The following is a 19,673-nucleotide window of genomic DNA, read 5'->3' as shown; positions in this document are numbered from 1 at the left end:
TTTTTTCTTTGATTTGTTTCTGAAATGTGGGCTGTCCTGCAGCTTTTGATGTGGATGGTTGATTTGCTGCTAGAGCTACTGCTGCCCTAAAACGAAGAAAAATCAAGACAGACATCTTTATTTAACCTAAATCTGTAATTACAGTTATTTAATTTTAGTTATATAATTCATATACATATCATTTATATAATTTCATATCATTTATTTATATAATTTCATATACATAATTTAATTTAATAATAGCCTAATTTGAAGCAAAAACCGAATGTTCTGACTAGCTTTGTGAAATTGTACTACATGCCTGAACGAAACAAACAGCAGAAGCTCTGAATGAGATGCAGATTCACTCTCTGACAGGAGGCGCTGATACAGCGTTACCTTGGTTATCGCAGTAAACAAAGCAGAGCTGCACTGAAACACAGCTTTAATGTGAATTATACGAGATGAAAAGAAAATACCATCTAAACGTTTATGAAGACGTAAACAGCAGAAGCTCTGAATGAGATGCAGATTCACTCTCTGACAGGAGGCGCTGATACAGCGTTACCTTGGTTATCGCAGTAAACAAAGCAGAGCTGCACTGAAACACAGCTTTAATGTGAATTATACGAGATGAAAAGAAAATACCATCTAAACGTTTATGAAGACGTTCAGTTCCCTTCAGAAACACATTCATATAAACCCCCAAATCAATATTTAGGATTTTCTTCCAATAGTTTGTGCATCATGAACAGTGAGTGATCTGCCTGCTGCAGTATTTTTCTCTGTGCGTCTGTCTTCAGCGTCTCTGGCCTGTGTTAACGGGCGTTTACAGACTTCATATTTTCACATAAATGACATTTGGAAAATTATATGCATTGCAATGCAGTTTGTGCAAGTCCAGAACAGAGATCGGCTGCAATAAAACAATAAACGGCCGGTTGCTGATCGCGTAAGTTCCAGAGGATGCTCTTTCGGCCGTCATACACACTAGAGGTCTTCACGGGTCCACTTGGATCCGAAAACCCGAGGTCCGATCCAAGAGGGTTCGGGTCCAAAACTTCGACGAGTACCTCGGACACGGATCGGGTTCGGTATTAGCGGCCTCGGGTAATTTAAAATAAACATGCTTTTCCCAAATGGACCCGAATTCTTTTAAAATATCCCGAATGCGTAGGTTACTTTCACTTTTGTGTTAAGAGAGGAACGCACATAGAAAAGGAGCAACGGCTAATTCATAATCCTCGCACACAGACATCATCTTATAGATATGAGATCCATCAGGAAAATCCACTCGCTTCATTATGCTGTGTGTTCATGCAGGGCTTTTCTTTTTTGTGTGCAGAAGTCTTTCGCCGGAGATCAGGTTCCAGACAACAGCGAATCCATGATTAGGCTATTTTTAATCAAACTATCACGTTTATTTTTCAAATCCACTGGTCACAATTGAAAGCGGAGCTCAGAAATACCTTGTATCCATCAGGCAGGCACTAATATAAAATAACCTAATAATAAATTGAATAAATGTTAAATAAATCAAAGTAATGGAGAAGTGCCCAAATCAGTCAACAGGACACCAGGATTTTTCATGACTGACTGCAGGGCTGCAGGCTGTACACACGCCAATGCCGTTTACGTTCGGATCCAGTCGGGTTTAAAAATAAATGCCGTTGTGTCGGACTCGGGCCTAATTTCATCAGGTCTGTCTCGGGTCGGGTTTTTCTTTTTAAAAAATGTATTTATGCACGTCGGGTTCGGGTAAGAAGTGATTAGGGTCGATTCGAATCGGGTACAGATTTTAGGACCCGAGAAGACCTCTAATACACACACATGTGACTGACCGCTCACTCGCACCAACAGGAGGATGAGGGGGGGTGCTACTCTCTACACTGCACTCAACCTGAGGAATTCCTACACTTTCAGTCTTTGAGGAGACATGGTAAAACACTGCATACTGCAGGAACGGTATAACGGAAAATATTAGCGGTTTTGAAACCGTGAAATTTTCAAATCGCGGTATACCTTGAAACCAGTAATCGACCCATGCCTAGCTACCAGCAATTCATACTGCACTTTTAAGCTTTTATTTTGACGGAAACAGCTGGTTCTTTCGGATAGTTCGTTTCAATGAACCTGTTCAAAAAACCGGTTCATCGGTTCTTTTACGCCCTAACGTAATGACGTCATTTGTGATGACGTAATGATATCAAGTCTATCGTCCCGGGCCAGGATGAAAATACACATTCAAATATATAAAGTCAGTAATCATAATTTCAGTCAGTTAAAACATCATGATCTGAAAAGTTTACAATTAAGTCTTGCAACTAAGTACCCAAATACAGTAACAGGCAGTGATGTGCATATGAGAATTTAAGTCTTGAAAATATCAAGTAAATATATTAGTTGTCATCAGTGCAGAAATCTATAGTAAGAATGGCGTAAGATCTATAGTAAGAATGGCGCCGCACACGGCCGCCTCAGTGCTTGACTCTCCAGTGTTTGTACTGTTTTTGTTCGTTTTTTCTGTTTTTTGTTTCTCAAACACGATCAGTTTTACCAGGGATGAACTGCAGAACATTAGTCAGAATGCACCACAAAATCTTCTACCGGATTTCGATTTTTCGGACGTTTTGCTGAACGTTGTATTTGGCAGAGCAGCGGCACTGATCAAGCGCTTCAGGAGGCGCAGATGGGGGAAGCGAGCCGGCACCCTTGTGAAGCTCAGGCAGCGCGGATTTCGAACGCCGTTGCCTAGCATCGATCTGGCGAATCTCCACTCTCTACCCAACAAAACGGACAAACTTCTTCTGCTCTCCAGGACAAACAAGGATTTTTCAAACTCTGCTGCTCTGTGTTTCACGGAAACCTGGCTGAATGACGCCATTCCGGACAGCGCGCTACATCTGCCCAGCTTTCAGCTGTTTGGAGCAGATCGTGATGCAGAATTAATGGGTAAATCACGCGGCGGCGGGACATGTTTTTACATCAACAAAAGGTGGTGTATAGATGTTACAGCGTTAAAGAAGATGTGTTGTCCCGATCTAGAAGCGCTCTTCATTAACTGCAAGCCTTTCTATTCACCGCGGGAGTTTTGCTTGTTCATTCTCGTGAGTGTTTACATTCCACCGTAAGCGCACGTGAGCTCAGCTTTACAGAAACTCGCTGATCAGATTACAGACACAGAACAGCAACACCCAGACTCTGTTATAATCATTCTTGGGGACTTTAATAAAGCAAATCTTTCCCGTGAACTGCCAAAATAAAAACTACGCCAGAGCACATACACACCTCACGCACCAGATGCCGTGTGTGCGCCCAAAGACAGTTGGACATAGTGGTGTATTAGAGGCAAAAAATTATATAAATACTGTTCGGTTTCTGGCACAAACCGATCGTTTCGTGTCATAGGACATCAATGTGTCGTCACGAGCCGCAGGGTTTAATTTGGATTTGTCTGTGCATGTTTTCTTTACTCTCATAGATTTTGTTACCATTGCCATGCATTATAAGACTGATAGACTGCAACGGTTAATATGACATATGATGACTTAAAAATCATCATATGTGTTCTACTGAAGAAACAAAGTCACCTACATCTTGGATGCCCTGTGGGTAAGCAGATAAACATCAAATTTTAATTTTTGGGTGAACTATCCCTTTAAGTAATTTGTGGATTAATGCTTACTGGAGACACGAACAATTTCAAACGATTCATTCCGATTTGGTGAACTGGTTCAACCGGTTCACTAAGAAAAACCGGTTAAGTCGAACAATTCGTTCGCAAACCGGACATCACTAGAAAACAGGCTTACAAAAACACGTCTCACTACAAATCTAGTGAAACGCTGTATCTGTTGCGTTTCCAAACGTGCGCTAAACTCACAGCAATGCAATAAATGCATTCATTCAGTGAACGGAGCCGTTCTGAGATGTGGAAAACACCAGATCACAATAAACAAGTTCACTGCATTCATTCAGTGAACGGAGCCGTTCTGAGATGCGGAAAACACCGGATCAAAATAAACGAGTTCACCACATTCATTCAGTGTGAACAGAGCCATTCTGAGGCGCGGAAAACACCGGATCACAATAAACGAGTTCACTGCATTCATTCAGTGTGAACAGAGCCGATCTGAGGCACAGAAAACACCAGATCACGAGCTGATCGTCTGAATGAAGTGTGCGCTTCGCTTTGAAACACGCAACTAAACCAGACTTGATGAAGGGATTAAGCCATATTGTGCTTTCGGTACCACGATATTGTCGAGACAATTTTGCTATCAATATATTATATTGATAATATTGTTACACCCCTAATTAGGGATGTCAACGATTAATCGATGATCGATTAATTGTCGATAAGAGATGCAATCGATTAAAGCTATCGATGGTGGATTAAGTCGTTTAATTTTGGGCTGCGTGCGGCTCATGCGCAAAACACGTGCGAGCGGCTGTGAATGGCGGTGACGGTATATAAATGCATCATCATCCATTCATTATTACAAATTAATATTTGAATGTGATTTAAACTTTAAAAGTACATTAAAATAGAAACAACACAAAGTTCTTCAACATGGAAAGCAATAGAAATGTAGTAACTAAGTCATTTCCCCAGATAATTCTTTCATATCGGGCTCTGCGCTTTGCAGGGCTGCGGGACACAGGACAGATAGGCTATTCATTCCTACAACTTGTTAATTCATTCCTACGACTTATTAATTTGTGGCCACTGTCCAGGTTTAATTAATTTTGTTCCTTAAATGACCCATGATTTAACTAAAATGAGGGAACAAATTAATAAATCGAACGAATTCTTAATTCATGGCCATGAAATCTCTCATTTCCCTTAGATGCGAAAACAGTGAAAAAGTGAATGACAATAAAATAAACCTGCAAAATTAGAGGGTTAGACCATGAGGATTTAGGAAAAGAAACAATGCCTGAATATTATTGAATTTGTGGTAATTCGTGACCAACCGGCAAACAAAAAAAACACAGCCGCTTGAATGTAGGCTATATGGGCTCAAACGGCATCCAAAAGCATGGTCGTGATGTAACGTTTTCCAGCTAACCAAATATTCCTCTAATAAACTAAGCTTTTATACCACACTTGGCATAATCAGAGCTTATAATTTGTAAATAAATAATTGCAGGATTCAAAACAGCAATTAAAAGGCGCTGTGACCGACACGGACTATGCGTTTTCCCGGAGCTTTCAATGATGTCACTAAACGGTGATGCCACAACTACGAGCATCGTTCACAAGTTTCTGCAGGACCTAACTAGCCTAGGCACAGGTTTTCAAGCCCTGGGACAAAATGGGATGCTTTAAGGAAAATGTATAGCCTATGTAAGTAATAGGCCTAAAATAAAAATAACAATTTGTTTTCATAAAAAAAAAAAAAAAGCTAAATATATCTGGCTTAAATAATTAAGCTAACATATTTAAAACAGAAGTGTGGCGCGGTGCTCCATAAACAAGTTTTTTTTATGTTTAATCTGTTCAATCGCACCGGCACCTCACGCACACACCCCACATATTCTAGCAATTCAAACTTACATCGCAGTCTGTTCATTATCAAAATAAAATACAGTCAACCAAACATATAAAAGGTTACACTGGTCAGTTTAAATAGACCCTAGTATACCGGTCCACTCTGCTGTTATGCCAAGGACGTTTTTGCTCATGTGAAGAGGATGATCTTTTCCGTCTATATGCGAACGCGTGTAAAGTACAAGCCTAGTTTACATTATAAATAATAGTTTAACCTTCAAATACATTACGAATTGCACAAAACATTTGGATTTGTGCCGAATGAGACGCGAGCAATAACCTCCAAATACATCTAACCAACCCACGCTCGCTCAGTCTCGTATGCACTGTCACATCTAATGCACTATAAATGCCGGATTTTTAAAAACAAATAGGCCTACCGGAACACACAAATTTTTAATCTGACATTTTCCGGAATAGGATCCAGCAGGATCCAACTAAGTACTGGTCATAATTAGGGATGTAACGATCACCGGTTTCACGATAAATCACGATAAAATGCACTGACGGTTAGTATTACCGTTTAAAATTTAATTATCATCAAAACCGTGTTTGATTATCGCGCTTTTGAAAACTCGCAGTAAATCCTGTCCAGCCAGCATCAGTCTGACGCAGAAGCAGCATGCAATGTTGTTGTTGTTTTGTTGCACGAGACGAAATGGCGGAAGGCAGTGACAGCGCTCGGGATATTTTTCAGCCATCTAAGAGGACCAAATCGGTGGTTGTCTTATTTACTATTAAACGTTTTCAAACTAAACTTGCTTACACTACCGTCTTAAATCATATTTCTATCACTGACGAAAAATATGTTACATTAAAATAGACAAATTTAATTAGCCTATTCTATTTATGTTTGTATGTGAACTCGAAATCAACCCCAACTTTGCTTTAAAAAGCATCACAAGATCTCCTAACCGAAGATCACATGATCTTCAAGTGATTTATTATTATTATTATTATTAGGGCTGTATCAGTTGTATGTATCAGTTCTTTTTGAACGTTTTCATCTAATTTGAACAAAACCGTGATAATATTGATAATCGTGATAACTTTGGTCACTATAATCGTGATATGAAAATTTCATACCGTTACATCCCTAGTCATAACACTCACATAAAAATGTTTGATGTGAGTAACAGTGTTTTGCGCTACAGCAGCGCCGATGGAAGCGGTTCACTGACTGCGCAGCACAGCCACATGCGCCACATTTATGTTTGGGATAATATTATTTTTAATGCCATAATGTCAGTTGAAAACATTGCAATTGTGTTTTAAAATACAACAACGAACACCACGAAACCATTTAAAGAGGCGCGTTCAGCAGTCTCCGTGACGGGATAGGAAACAGTCAACAAAGTAAAATGATCTCAAACGAGCTCTTCATTTTATCAAATGATCATAATCACATCTATTCATTTTACAATCCTGCTACTAGCATTTTATTCAGACTAAATCCCCTTTAAATCGGGTGAGAAAAGTTGTTTTTTGATTAACTTTTGCACATCCTGTCATGCCGGGCTGCGTAGACGCACTTTGCAGCATTAAGGTTAACGATTAATCGATTAATTGATCGTTAATTTAAACGACGATCGATCATGGAAATGATCGAAAATTGACATCCCTACCCCTAATATATATATTTTTTTATTTTTTGTTAAAGGGGTCATATGATGCTGCTAAAAAGAACATTATTTTGTGTATTTGGTGTAATGAAATGTGTTTATGCGGTTTAAAGTTAAAAAAACACATTATTTTCCACATACTGTACATTATTGTTTCTCCTCTATGCCCCGCCTTTTTGAAACGCGTCGATTTTTACAAAGCTTATTGGTCTGAAAAAGCGTGGTGTGCTGTGATTGGCCCGCTATTCAGTGTGTTGTGATTGGCCGAATACCTCAAGCGTGAGACGGAAACGTTGCGCCCCTCACCATACTGTTGATGCCCGGCCGGAGCAACGAGACAAAAACATTAAAACCCATTACAAACGAGGCATTTTTTACACGTTGCGTTGCATTGCATCGTGCAGCGTAAACATAAAACCCTGTCTGCATTGGTGATCAGAGAAATGACAAACAACAAGTGCTACTATACACTGCCCAAAACTCGCGTTTGAATCATCAGTGGCAAATTCTTTAAATGAAAACGTACTTACGTGAGTCAGAACTGCCGGCATTTTAGTCTAACGTTACTCTCCCAGGATCAGTAAACAGTCCTCCATAAAATGTGCTGCACACATCTGGATATTTGGGTTAAACTGTTCTGGAACAGTGTTGTAAATACAACTTAACCACTAATTTGTAGTCGTGTCCTCTTTTGGAAGATCAAACAGTTTTGCTTTCACAACGAAGCACACAGCGTCTTCAGGACATGGCGGCGGCAACAATACTACAGTGAGAATAAAAGTTACGCCTTCTTTCTTTGCGTGAACATTTGGACGGCGTTATGCAAATCTTCCCACAGAGCGACGTAGGTATGTTGGGGCGTGTTAGAACGAGACGTTTTAGGTAGGTGTGGCTGACTCTTAACTTTTATAAAGAATATCTCTTTGGATTTGAGACTTTAGTCTTTGCAACTTTACAGATCTTCTTTATGCACAAAGGAAAAATTGAAATCGCATCATATGACCCCTTTAAAGAGACCACCCTCCCCACCCACCCAAACCTCACTTTTGTTGATATAAGCAGGATTTATTCATTAAGTACAGCTTATTTTCTCAAAATATTTGATGAAAAAATGGTAATAAATCACTCCCTCCATGTAAAATACCCAAGAGGCACACGATTTGGTTTACTTTGAGATAAACCAGTCTCAAATTGATATGACTGCATACTTGTCAATGTAAATGATGAAGTATTTTAGCGCTTGCCTTTCTGTGGTGTGCCTACTTTGAATTTTTGGTTTAAGCGCTTGCCTTTCTGAAATCTTACCTGGTTCAGCTCCATGTTGATCTCATCTATTCTTCGTTTGGCCTGTTCCACCTCTTCTGTGAGCTCCTCCTCCATCCTCTTCTGCTCATCCAGAGACTGTCTGGAAACAGAAGGAGAAAAGGAGCAATGACACGCACAATAACAGCTGTTAGCCAAATCAGATGTGGCTTTGAGAAGTGTTTGTACCTGCTGGTGGTGATGTAGTCCTCCAGCTTCTCAATGCGCTTCTGGTTCTCCTCGATCTCTCTGATCTTCTGCTTGATCTTGGCCTATAGATAACAACAATCACAACAAATCAAGCTGCTGTTTGTTTATTTCCACTGTATCAATTAAGCCCACAGAAACTCTTTGTACCTCTGTTTCTATTTTCTTCCTCTCCTCCAGGTCCAGACGGTCCTGGTCAGCTTTTTGGTCTCTGTTGAATTTCTCCAGCTCCTGAGCCAGTGTAGCAGCTCGCTTGCTCGCCTCCTCCTTCAGACGATGATATGCCTTAACCTAAACACAAAGACAACAGTCATATTAAACTTAGTATTCTTAATAGTGCTGTCAATCGATTAATCGCTGATTACTAGGGATGACCGCAGACAACTTTTTCCAGTACTCGCCCGATACAGATACTTTTATTTTTGGTACTTGCCGATACAGGGTACCGATACCAATATTTTATTGCATTTGTACATTTTTTTTAATATTTGGTCCAGAAACCAAAAGAGTATGTATAATGTTAGTTGGTTGACTTCATGTATCAAATAGATAGTCAAACCAAAATTTATTCAGACACCTTCAACTTTTCTCACATTATCAGTTTATTCGCTATAGTTAAAAAAATGGTAATAAAATATAACAAGAACTCAGAGTTCTTGTTATATTTTCAGTCAGAAAAAATTCAGCTTGATAATGTTAGATAACTTTGATAGAAAGGTATGTAGCCTAATGGATTACAATCAACCAAAAAATAGACAGCTGTTAGTATGATAGTATTTACACAACTATCAATACTTACTTGGACAACCCTTAGCCTCAATGACAGCCTGTAGTCTCCTGGGCATGCTGTCACCCAGCTTCATGCTAGGGCTGGGCGATATAGCTAAAAAATGTATCAACGATATAATGTTTCATATCTTTCGGTATCAATAATTATTGACATTTTTTATAACAATATTTTTAAAACAAAGAGCAATAGAAAAAAAAGTTTACATTTTAACCACTGTATTTTTTAATTAACCCAATTTATTGAGACAAACAACAAATATTTTTTGTTTTAACAGTCAAACACAATAAAAATTAAACAAATATCTAATTTCTAATGTTTTATAATGCGATTAAATAGGTCTTAAGGAAATTTTTGGCTTGTCTCCCGAGGCCACAGGAGGACGCCATTCACTCAGATTGTATTTAAAAGCATGAGACGCAGTGAAAAGGAATAAACCTCCAAAAATTTGCGACGTGTTTTCCAAAAGTTTAAACTGTTTTAACTTTGGATGGCTTCATCTCTTGTGTGAGACGCGAGTGCAGCAGTCATAGTTGTCCGTCTAAAAAATGCACTGAATAAGTTCTGTGTGAATGGCTTAGTTTCGGTTTTAACCCATTCAAAATCTTCTCCGCATTGAGCTTCCACATTTCTCTAATATTTTGAATGCATAATGCAGCAACTGTGTCTCGTGGGCTAGACTGACAAAACATTAAAATGCAACAATGTCACTTACATCATCATCACCGCATCTCGTGCTCCACTGATGATGCTCCCTGACACACTCCTAACATTTGATTGTACCATTTTTGCATTCAAATGCAAAAGTTTATTTTAAATTCGACTAATATTCATTTTTTTGTTCACAATCTCCTCATCACAGGCAGTCACAGCACGTGTTCATGTTTGTGTGTGCTGTCTGCGTCACTCAGAGCACGTGCCTATATCATGCACTATTATCGAACATTTTTTATATCGTTATCGAAGAAGGTGTACAGTCGATAAATATCAATACCGTTTTATCGCCCAGGCCTACTTCATGCAAACCTGAACTTCTTTTTTTTTTTTCCCCAGACTCGGTCTGAATAATTTTTGGTCCCAAATTTGTATCAGTCTTACTGGTACACTGTATGAAGAAATTTTGGGTATAATTTGTCACAGTTTACTTTATTTTGCTATCCTCACTTACATAAATTAACTATAGTGTCCTGCACCCACTAGTAAAAAAATATCAAAATTATATCTGGTCTCTGAATAATTTTTGGTTTGACTGTATATACTTCGGTTATTTTCACACTTAATTATGCCCATTAAAATGTATTTTACAAGTTTTTGTTACTTTCACTGTTCATTATTTTGCTCTGTGGTACATAATCTTTAATTTAATTACATTAGAGCTGCTCCATTGCAGCGGCTTAGTACTGTTACTGATGCAGAATAGTACAGGTGCATCTCAATAAATTACAATGTCGTGGAAAAGTTCATTTATTTCAGTAATTCAACTCAAATTGTGAAACTCGTGTATTACAAAGATGACAAAGACGACAAAGATGGCGGTGCATTCACACGCTGCGGCTTCTCTCTCTCCCGACAGAAAGGTGTTTTCGTGTTTTTTGTCTTGTGAGTCACAGTGTTTTTGTATGTATTCGACGCGTCTATTTGTTTCTAAGCGCGCATATAGTCGTGAGTTTCTGCTCGATGTCGGCAGACCACATTTTTAAGAGTTAAACTCTGCGCACGCCGAAGAGCTGCGGGATCTCGGTCTGCTCCGGAGGCCCACACCATCACCGACCCCCACTACTGCATCTCGCCCACAGCGGAGGCGCCACAAGCGGCGTGAGAGGAAGGAGAAGAGGGGTAAGCGCGGAGGTGTCCGGGCTAGGCTAGCGGCTAACCCACACAAGCCGGCTATCCCCACGTGTATTAAATAAATTCAATGCACACAGACTGAAGTAGTTTAAGTCTTTGGTTCTTTTAATTGTGATGATTTTGGCTCACATTTAACAAAAACCCACCAATTCACTATCTCAACAAATTAGAATACTTCATAAGACCAATAAAAAAACATTTTTAGTGAATTGTTGGCCTTCTGGAAAGTATGTTCATTTACTGTACATGTACTCAATACTTGGTAGGGGCTCCTTTTGCTTTAATTACTGCCTCAATTCGGCGTGGCATGGAGGTGATCAGTTTGTGGCACTGCTGAGGTGGTATGGAAGCCCAGGTTTCTTTGACAGTGGCCTTCAGCTCATCTGCATTTTTTGGTCTCTTGTTTCTCATTTTCCTCTTGACAATACCTCATAGATTCTCTATGGGGTTCAGGTCTGGTGAGTTTGCTGGCCAGTCAAGCACACCAACACCATGGTCATTTAACCAACTTTTGGTGCTTTTGGCAGTGTGGGCAGGTGCCAAATCCTGCTGGAAAATGAAATCAGCATCTTCAAAAAGCTGGTTAGCAGAAGGAAGCATGAAGTGCTCCAAAATTTCTTGGTAAACGGGTGCAGTGACGTTGGTTTTCAAAAAACACAATGGACCAACACCAGCAGCTGACATTGCACCCCAAATCATCACAGACTGTGGAAACTTAACACTGGACTTCAAGCAACTTGTGCTATGAGCTTCTCCACCCTTCCTCTAGACTCTAGGACCTTGGTTTCCAAATTAAATACAAAACTTGCTCTCATCTGAAAGGAGGACTTTGGACCACTGGGCAACAGTCCAGTTCTTCTTCTCCTTAGCCCAGGTAACCTCTGATGTTGTCTGTGGTTCAGGAGTGGCTTAACAAGAGGAATATGACAACTGTAGCCAAATTCCTTGACATGTCTGTGTGTGGTGGCTCTTGATGCCTTGACCCCAGCCTCAGTCCATTCCTTGTGAAGTTCACTCAAATTCTTCAATCGATTTTGCTTGACAATCCTCATAAGGCTGCGGTTCTCTCGGTTGGTTGTGCATCTTTTTCTTCCACACTTTTTCCTTCCACTCAACTTTCTGTTAACATGTTTGGATACAGCACTCTGTGAACAGCCAGCTTCGTTGACAATGAATGTTTGTGGCTTAACCTTCTTGTGAAGGGTGTCAATGATTGTCTTCTGGACAACTGTCAGATCAGCCGTCTTCCCCATGATTGTGTAGCCTAGTGAACCAAACTCAACCTAAAAATGGCTGTCCACCAACGTTTACCATCCAACCTGACAGAACTGGAGAGGATCTGCAAGGAGGGATGGCAGAGGATCCCCAAATCCAGGTGTGAATAACTTGTTGCATCTTTCCCAAAAAGACTCATGGCTGTATTCGATCAAAAGGGTGCTTCTACTAAATACTGAGCAAAGGGTCTGAATATTTAGGACCATGTGATATTTCAGTTTTTTCTTTTTTAATAAATCTGCAAAAATGTCAACAATTCTGTGTTTTTCTGTCAATATGGGGTGCTGTGTGTACATTAATGAGGAAAAAAAATTAACTTAAATGATTTTAGCAAATGGCTGCAATATAACAAAGAGTGAAAAATTTAAGGGGGTCTGAATACTTTCCGTACCCACTGTATACGTCGTAGACATCCTTAATCTCTAATAACTCCATTCTGTTGTTGGTGTTTCATTGTCTGAATATGGCACTTAACACATGCTGTGTGGTATCTGTGTTTGGTATCGGGGCATTTTAATGAGTACGAGTACAGGAGCTCAGTATCGGTGCATCCCTACTGATTACATTACATATGTATGTGTACCACGGTTATTTTCGTAAACGAAAACTAAAACTAAGACTAAAACGATTGATGAAAAAACTATTTCGTAAACTGAAATAAAATAAAAACATCAAAATAATTGAAAAACTAAAACGAAACTAAACTAACAACAGTTATTGAAAAACTAACTGAAATAAAATAATAAATCAAAAATAAATAATCGTTTTCATAATTATTACGTTCTCACCCCTTGGCGGAAAAATATACGAGCTGTGTGGAGGTTTAGGGAAATAGCCTACCTATAATGGTGCATCACGCACATGGGGTTATCTGACGGAGAGACGTAAAGCATTTTAAAGCCTGCACGGGTCCTGTTTGGTAAACGTTCACCAGCAGTACTTAACAGAACACCCAACCCATTATCTGACAGCAGCGCTAATTTAATTCTGTACCAGACGAGAACCATTTGACAAAGACCGCGAGTCACGACCCGAACCGCACTAGCATTAAATCTATTACATCAGGTAAGCAAGATTATTTATTTTATCATGTAACACAAGCAATCAAACGTTGAAGACAAACAGACATGCAGTGCAACATGATAATTAACAGGAAAAAAAGATGAGAACGCGCATCCATTCTATAAACAACACAAAACTTTAGCCAAGCATCTTGTGATTACTCTGCCAGGCTTTTGAACAAATGTGCATTGGCTAAATCACATCATACACACGCTTATAATTCTTCATAAATGAAAAGAACATTCAAATATAAGCCTTTACTGTTAAATGCGATTGCCGTTATTATTGAATTTCATTAGTCCCAGTTTTGATTGATGCACGGCTGTTCACGGAAAAGTGAGCAAGACACCACAGTTACAATATCATGATTATGGTTAAATAAGAAAAGACATAACCAAATCAGGCTACATTTATTTTCATACTAAATATCTCAACACACATCATTGGATATGACATTAAGCGCGACTTGTGTAGATTTAGTAAAAAAGGCTTGCCTGCTTTCTTTGGCGTGTATTTGTATACTTTTACTATCTAATCAATCTTAGCCTGCGTTAATTTTGTGTCGCTATATCTTTGCCTCACTAAGGTTAAATTATGCCTACGTCTTTCTTTGGCCTGCGCTCTGGAAGTGATCTGTTAATTCTGCTGAACTTTAACTAAAACTGAAACTAAACTATATAAAAACGCGTTCACAAAATAAAAACTAAACTAAAACTAACAAAAATATGAATGAAACTAATAAAAACTAAACTGAATTTTATGGCAAATTTGAAAACGATATTAAAATAAAACAAATTTAAAAATTCGAAACTATAATAACCTTGATGTGTACTGTGTATATTTATTATGTTTATATAAATACACACACATACAGTATACATTTTGAAAATATTTACCTTTATACATTTATATATTCATATTACTATATTTTATATTATATACATATATATAATATATAAACAATTTTTCTTAAATAAATACATGCATGTGTTTGTATTTATATATACATAATAAATATACACAGTATACACACATATATTATGTAAACAAAAACTTTTATTTTGATGCGATTAATCACGATTAATCGTTTGACAGGACTAATTCTTAAAGGGATAGTTCACCCAAAAATTAAAATTTGATGTTTATCTGCTTACGCCCAGGGCATCCAAGACGTAGGTTTCTTCAGTAGAACACAAATGAAGATTTTTAAGTCAAACCGTTGCAGTCTGGCAGTCTTATAATGCAAGTGGACGGGAATCACGGCTTTGAGTCAAAAAACAGACACAAAACCAAATGTGGCTCGTGACGATACACTGAAGTGTAAAGACACGAAACGATCAGTCTGTGCAAGAAAAAAAAAGTTCTTTGTGCATTTTTCTTTTTTTCTACTTAAAAAAATATGCTAAATGCATAAATTATTATTATTACTTGTTACTTTGCACAAGTTTTTTAAGGTTCCTAATATTTACTTGATACTTAATTTCCATGATCTAAATAATCTTAAATTAATTTTTTTGTCATTTGGAAGTGTGAGGGTCTTCTTGCATTATTATACTGTTACATTCTGATTATATATTCAGTGGCATAAAATGGTCTTTAAAATTACAATAATATCGCTTATCGCAATTATTTCTGGGGCAATATATCACACAACAAAAAGTTGTTATTTTGACAGGCCTAGGGCTAGGTAAAAAAAAAATTGATATCTCGATATTAATCGATTCATTTTTACGGAACGATATCGATTCTTAAATCCCAAGAATCGATTATTCTAGCCTGTTTTCAGTTAATGGACTGAACGTTGAAGGGCACTTCCCATCCAATATATCGCAATAAGCATTCTGCTTTGGTACATTTAATATGAAAAAGTCTCAGATTTCAAATTCTGTCCATTGTATTGCAATAATTAAACAATAAATGTCGTTTTGGCAATGTGGAGTGACAGATCGATGTAGTGCCTCAGTTCAACAGACACGGCACGTGAACTGATCATCTCCTCCACATTAATACTAGTTTCAGCACAAAATAAACATTACTTAACATCCGAAGATAAGTTAAAAGAAAAGAGTACAACTTTACAATCTGTATACTAAACTAAAACTAACAAAAATATGAATGAAACTAATAAAAACTAAACTGAATTTTATGGCAAATTTGAAAACGATATTAAAATAAAACAAATTTAAAAATTCGAAACTATAATAACCTTGATGTGTACTGTGTATATTTATTATGTTTATATAAATACACACACATACAGTATACATTTTGAAAATATTTACCTTTATACATTTATATATTCATATTACTATATTTTATATTATATACATATATATAATATATAAACAATTTTTCTTAAATAAATACATGCATGTGTTTGTATTTATATATACATAATAAATATACACAGTATACACACATATATTATGTAAACAAAAACTTTTATTTTGATGCGATTAATCACGATTAATCGTTTGACAGCACTAATTCTTAAAGGGATAGTTCACCCAAAAATTAAAATTTGATGTTTATCTGCTTACGCCCAGGGCATCCAAGACGTAGGTTTCTTCAGTAGAACACAAATGAAGATTTTTAAGTCAAACCGTTGCAGTCTGGCAGTCTTATAATGCAAGTGGACGGGAATCACGGCTTTGAGTCAAAAAACAGACACAAAACCAAATGTGGCTCGTGACGATACACTGAAGTGTAAAGACACGAAACGATCAGTCTGTGCAAGAAAAAAAAAGTTCTTTGTGCATTTTTCTTTTTTTCTACTTAAAAAAATATGCTAAATGCATAAATTATTATTATTACTTGTTACTTTGCACAAGTTTTTTAAGGTTCCTAATATTTACTTGATACTTAATTTCCATGATCTAAATAATCTTAAATTAATTTTTTTGTCATTTGGAAGTGTGAGGGTCTTCTTGCATTATTATACTGTTACATTCTGATTATATATTCAGTGGCATAAAATGGTCTTTAAAATTACAATAATATCGCTTATCGCAATTATTTCTGGGGCAATATATCACACAACAAAAAGTTGTTATTTTGACAGGCCTAGGGCTAGGTAAAAAAAAAATTGATATCTCGATATTAATCGATTCATTTTTACGGAACGATATCGATTCTTAAATCCCAAGAATCGATTATTCTAGCCTGTTTTCAGTTAATGGACTGAACGTTGAAGGGCACTTCCCATCCAATATATCGCAATAAGCATTCTGCTTTGGTACATTTAATATGAAAAAGTCTCAGATTTCAAATTCTGTCCATTGTATTGCAATAATTAAACAATAAATGTCGTTTTGGCAATGTGGAGTGACAGATCGATGTAGTGCCTCAGTTCAACAGACACGGCACGTGAACTGATCATCTCCTCCACATTAATACTAGTTTCAGCACAAAATAAACATTACTTAACATCCGAAGATAAGTTAAAAGAAAAGAGTACAACTTTACAATCTGTATTCTGTCTCATGTAATCGCTCAATCAGTGTTTCAGCTGCACAAAGATGTCAATATAACGTTTTGTAAACAATGACACGTAACATCACATTTACCTCAGAAAAAACATATTCGGTGACCATAAACTCGTTAGTCAGATAAGACAAAAATAAAACTGTAGAGAGGGACATTTTGCTAAGAGATTTTTTTTCCTTGAGAAAATTTGGCATGTATTATACCTGATATATATTCAAAATAATCGATATTGAATCGAATCAAAAGCTTGTGAATGAGAATCGAATCGAGACGTTTGTGTCAAAACCCAGCCCTAAATGAATATGTTGCATTTTTCACAGTATATAACCCTCAGTCAGCTGTACCTGGTTCTCTTCCAGCTGTAGATCTTGTCCCTGACTTTGAGCCTCCTCCTCCATTCGCTCCTCAAACTCCTGTCTGGCCATTTCCACCGCCCCCTGTTCACGGTCTAGCTCTTCCATGTCTGCCTTGCGTTTTTTGTAGCATTTCTGGGCGTTCTGCAGTGATTTACGGGCAGTCTCCAGTTTCTTGATCTTGTGAGCAGTGTTCTCCTTGGCTTTAATGTACAGAGGCCTCTTCTGATTAAGCTCTGCATCCTTCTCCCTGTCAACATGTCACAAAATTAATTACTATCTATTAGCTGAGCTCTAACTATATATATTATCAGATGTGATCAATTAGAGAATCATTTTCATCTTCTTAGCCTGCCCCGATAAATTCTGCAAGAGCTCAGGGCACTTCATTATCGTTTGTCTTTAAAGCAATTTTTATTTATAATTTTCAGGGCATATTAGAATTTAAGGATACTCTGCTTGGTCAGGTGATGACTATAATCTGCCAATAATCATGTCCTATGACCCAGCTGGTGGTTTCTCAATTTCACATCGATTACATTTTGATTAAACAAAAGATGTGGGACTACTTCAAGACTTCAGCAAAGACAAATATGCAATGTAAAATAAATATATCAAATAGTACATTTAAAAAGTAGGGATGCAGTAAAATAATGAAAATAGGAATTCAGTATCAATTAACTTTAGTATGGTGGATAACCAAATGTTCATGATTTCATGGAGTACAATCAAATCATCTTAAGCCAAGGAGTCAAAGGAATTTTGTTTCTAGCCCTTATGGTTCAAAAGGTATTAGCATAAATGTGAGTGCAACTTTAAGCTGTTGTTTTGAATTACAGACTCCACATTTGCAGTGGTTAATGTTAAGAGATTCCTCAATCTGTGTGCCAAATTTCATACTTTTCCTGCAAACGGTTCTATGGACTGCCTTGGCCAAAATAATTGTCATTGTTGTTTGTCATAGAAAATGACAATTAACTGACAAACAATTGACCCTCTGTTTCAGACTCACTTGATCTCTTTCTCAATCATCTGCTGGTCTCTCATCATTCTGCCCAGCTCTTTCTTCTTCTCTTTCAGCTCCTCCTCCACACGGTCCATGCGTTTTCTGTCCTTATCAATCTCTTTGTTGCGGTGGGCCAGCTCTCGGTTCAGTTTCTCAATCTCTGACTCATTGTGGTACAGTTTAAAGAGCTGTAACTGTACATGAGCACGCACCACCTCGTCTTTAAGCCGTTGGTAGCGTTCCGCCTGCACATAACACATGGAGAAACCAGCTAAGATTATGAACTTATAATTGCATATGTGCCTTCAGGGTTTTCAACACCCAAATAAATCTATTCCTACATTAATGAAAGAATAATTTACTAGTATGGCTACATTAGGAGCCCACCTCTTCTTTCTCTTGCTTGGCTTCCTTTCGTTCAGCAGCGATGTTTTTCTTGCGATGGTAGTTAAACTGCGTGTCCTCTTCAGCCTTTACCATTTCTTTCTTGCATCTGTCGTATTCTTGAGCAAGCTCTCCAGAACGAGAAATCTCTTCAAACAGAGCAGTTCTCTCTTTGGGGTTCTTCATGGCAATTGACTCGACCGCACCCTGGGGTAAAAACACCATAAACACTGTATTTCTCTACACTTAGATCACGTGAGACAAACTCAAGGCCTATTCCGGCCCACCACATCATTTAATGTGGCCCACGAGAGCATATGATTGTCTTAAAATAAAAATCTATGCTGCTTTATATTGTAAATTATGAAAGTGCGTATCAATACCACACGTTTCTATTCGCCGTTCTATTTATACACAGAAATTGACTTTGGTGTGCACATGATACGCAATAGTTAGGATTAGGGGTGTGGGGTTTTTCCGCTGATGATGAAAGAGTAGTAAAATAATTACGAATTTGAATCAGTAAATTTTAACGAAAACAATACATTATAAAAATGAAAAAAGCTGTTTTTTTTGCGATCAGATCAACCAGTAAACTCCTGGAAAGTCTAAGGATCCCGTGAGCGAATGCATTCAAACAGTAAGTTCAAAACAGCTCTAATGTAGAGAAAACACGGCCGATTTTATCAGAGATGGCAGAGATAATAGTACTCACGTACAGATGTCAGTAAAATAATAATAATAATTCAGCAAGCTATTTGGCTTAAAAGCACGAGTGTTTTATACTGGATACTGGATGCTGGCTGAA

The 19,673-nt window shown here is 37.7% G+C and overlaps 1 protein-coding gene across 1 annotated transcript in view; it reads right to left on the bottom strand.

Annotated features, from left to right (window-relative positions):
- LOC107568473 (structural maintenance of chromosomes protein 1A-like) overlaps positions 1-19,673 on the bottom strand; it is a 62,259-nt gene that overhangs the window by 35,636 nt on the left and 6,950 nt on the right. Inside the window, exons 4-9 of the mRNA XM_016254443.1 lie at positions 18,869-19,072; positions 18,488-18,726; positions 17,467-17,725; positions 8,815-8,955; positions 8,647-8,729; positions 8,461-8,560 (exon numbers count right to left, since the gene is read on the bottom strand). Coding sequence (XP_016109929.1) covers positions 8,461-8,560; positions 8,647-8,729; positions 8,815-8,955; positions 17,467-17,725; positions 18,488-18,726; positions 18,869-19,072 — 1,026 coding nt within the window. The remainder of the gene's footprint in view (positions 1-8,460; positions 8,561-8,646; positions 8,730-8,814; positions 8,956-17,466; positions 17,726-18,487; positions 18,727-18,868; positions 19,073-19,673) is intronic.

Source organism: Sinocyclocheilus grahami, unplaced genomic scaffold (assembly GCF_001515645.1).
Source record: "Sinocyclocheilus grahami isolate Dianchi unplaced genomic scaffold, SAMN03320097.WGS_v1.1 scaffold1248.1, whole genome shotgun sequence".
In the NCBI taxonomy this organism is placed as follows: domain Eukaryota; kingdom Metazoa; phylum Chordata; class Actinopteri; order Cypriniformes; family Cyprinidae; genus Sinocyclocheilus; species Sinocyclocheilus grahami.
Note: the sequence above shows the minus strand (reverse complement) of the source record. Positions and strands in the feature narration are given on the sequence as shown.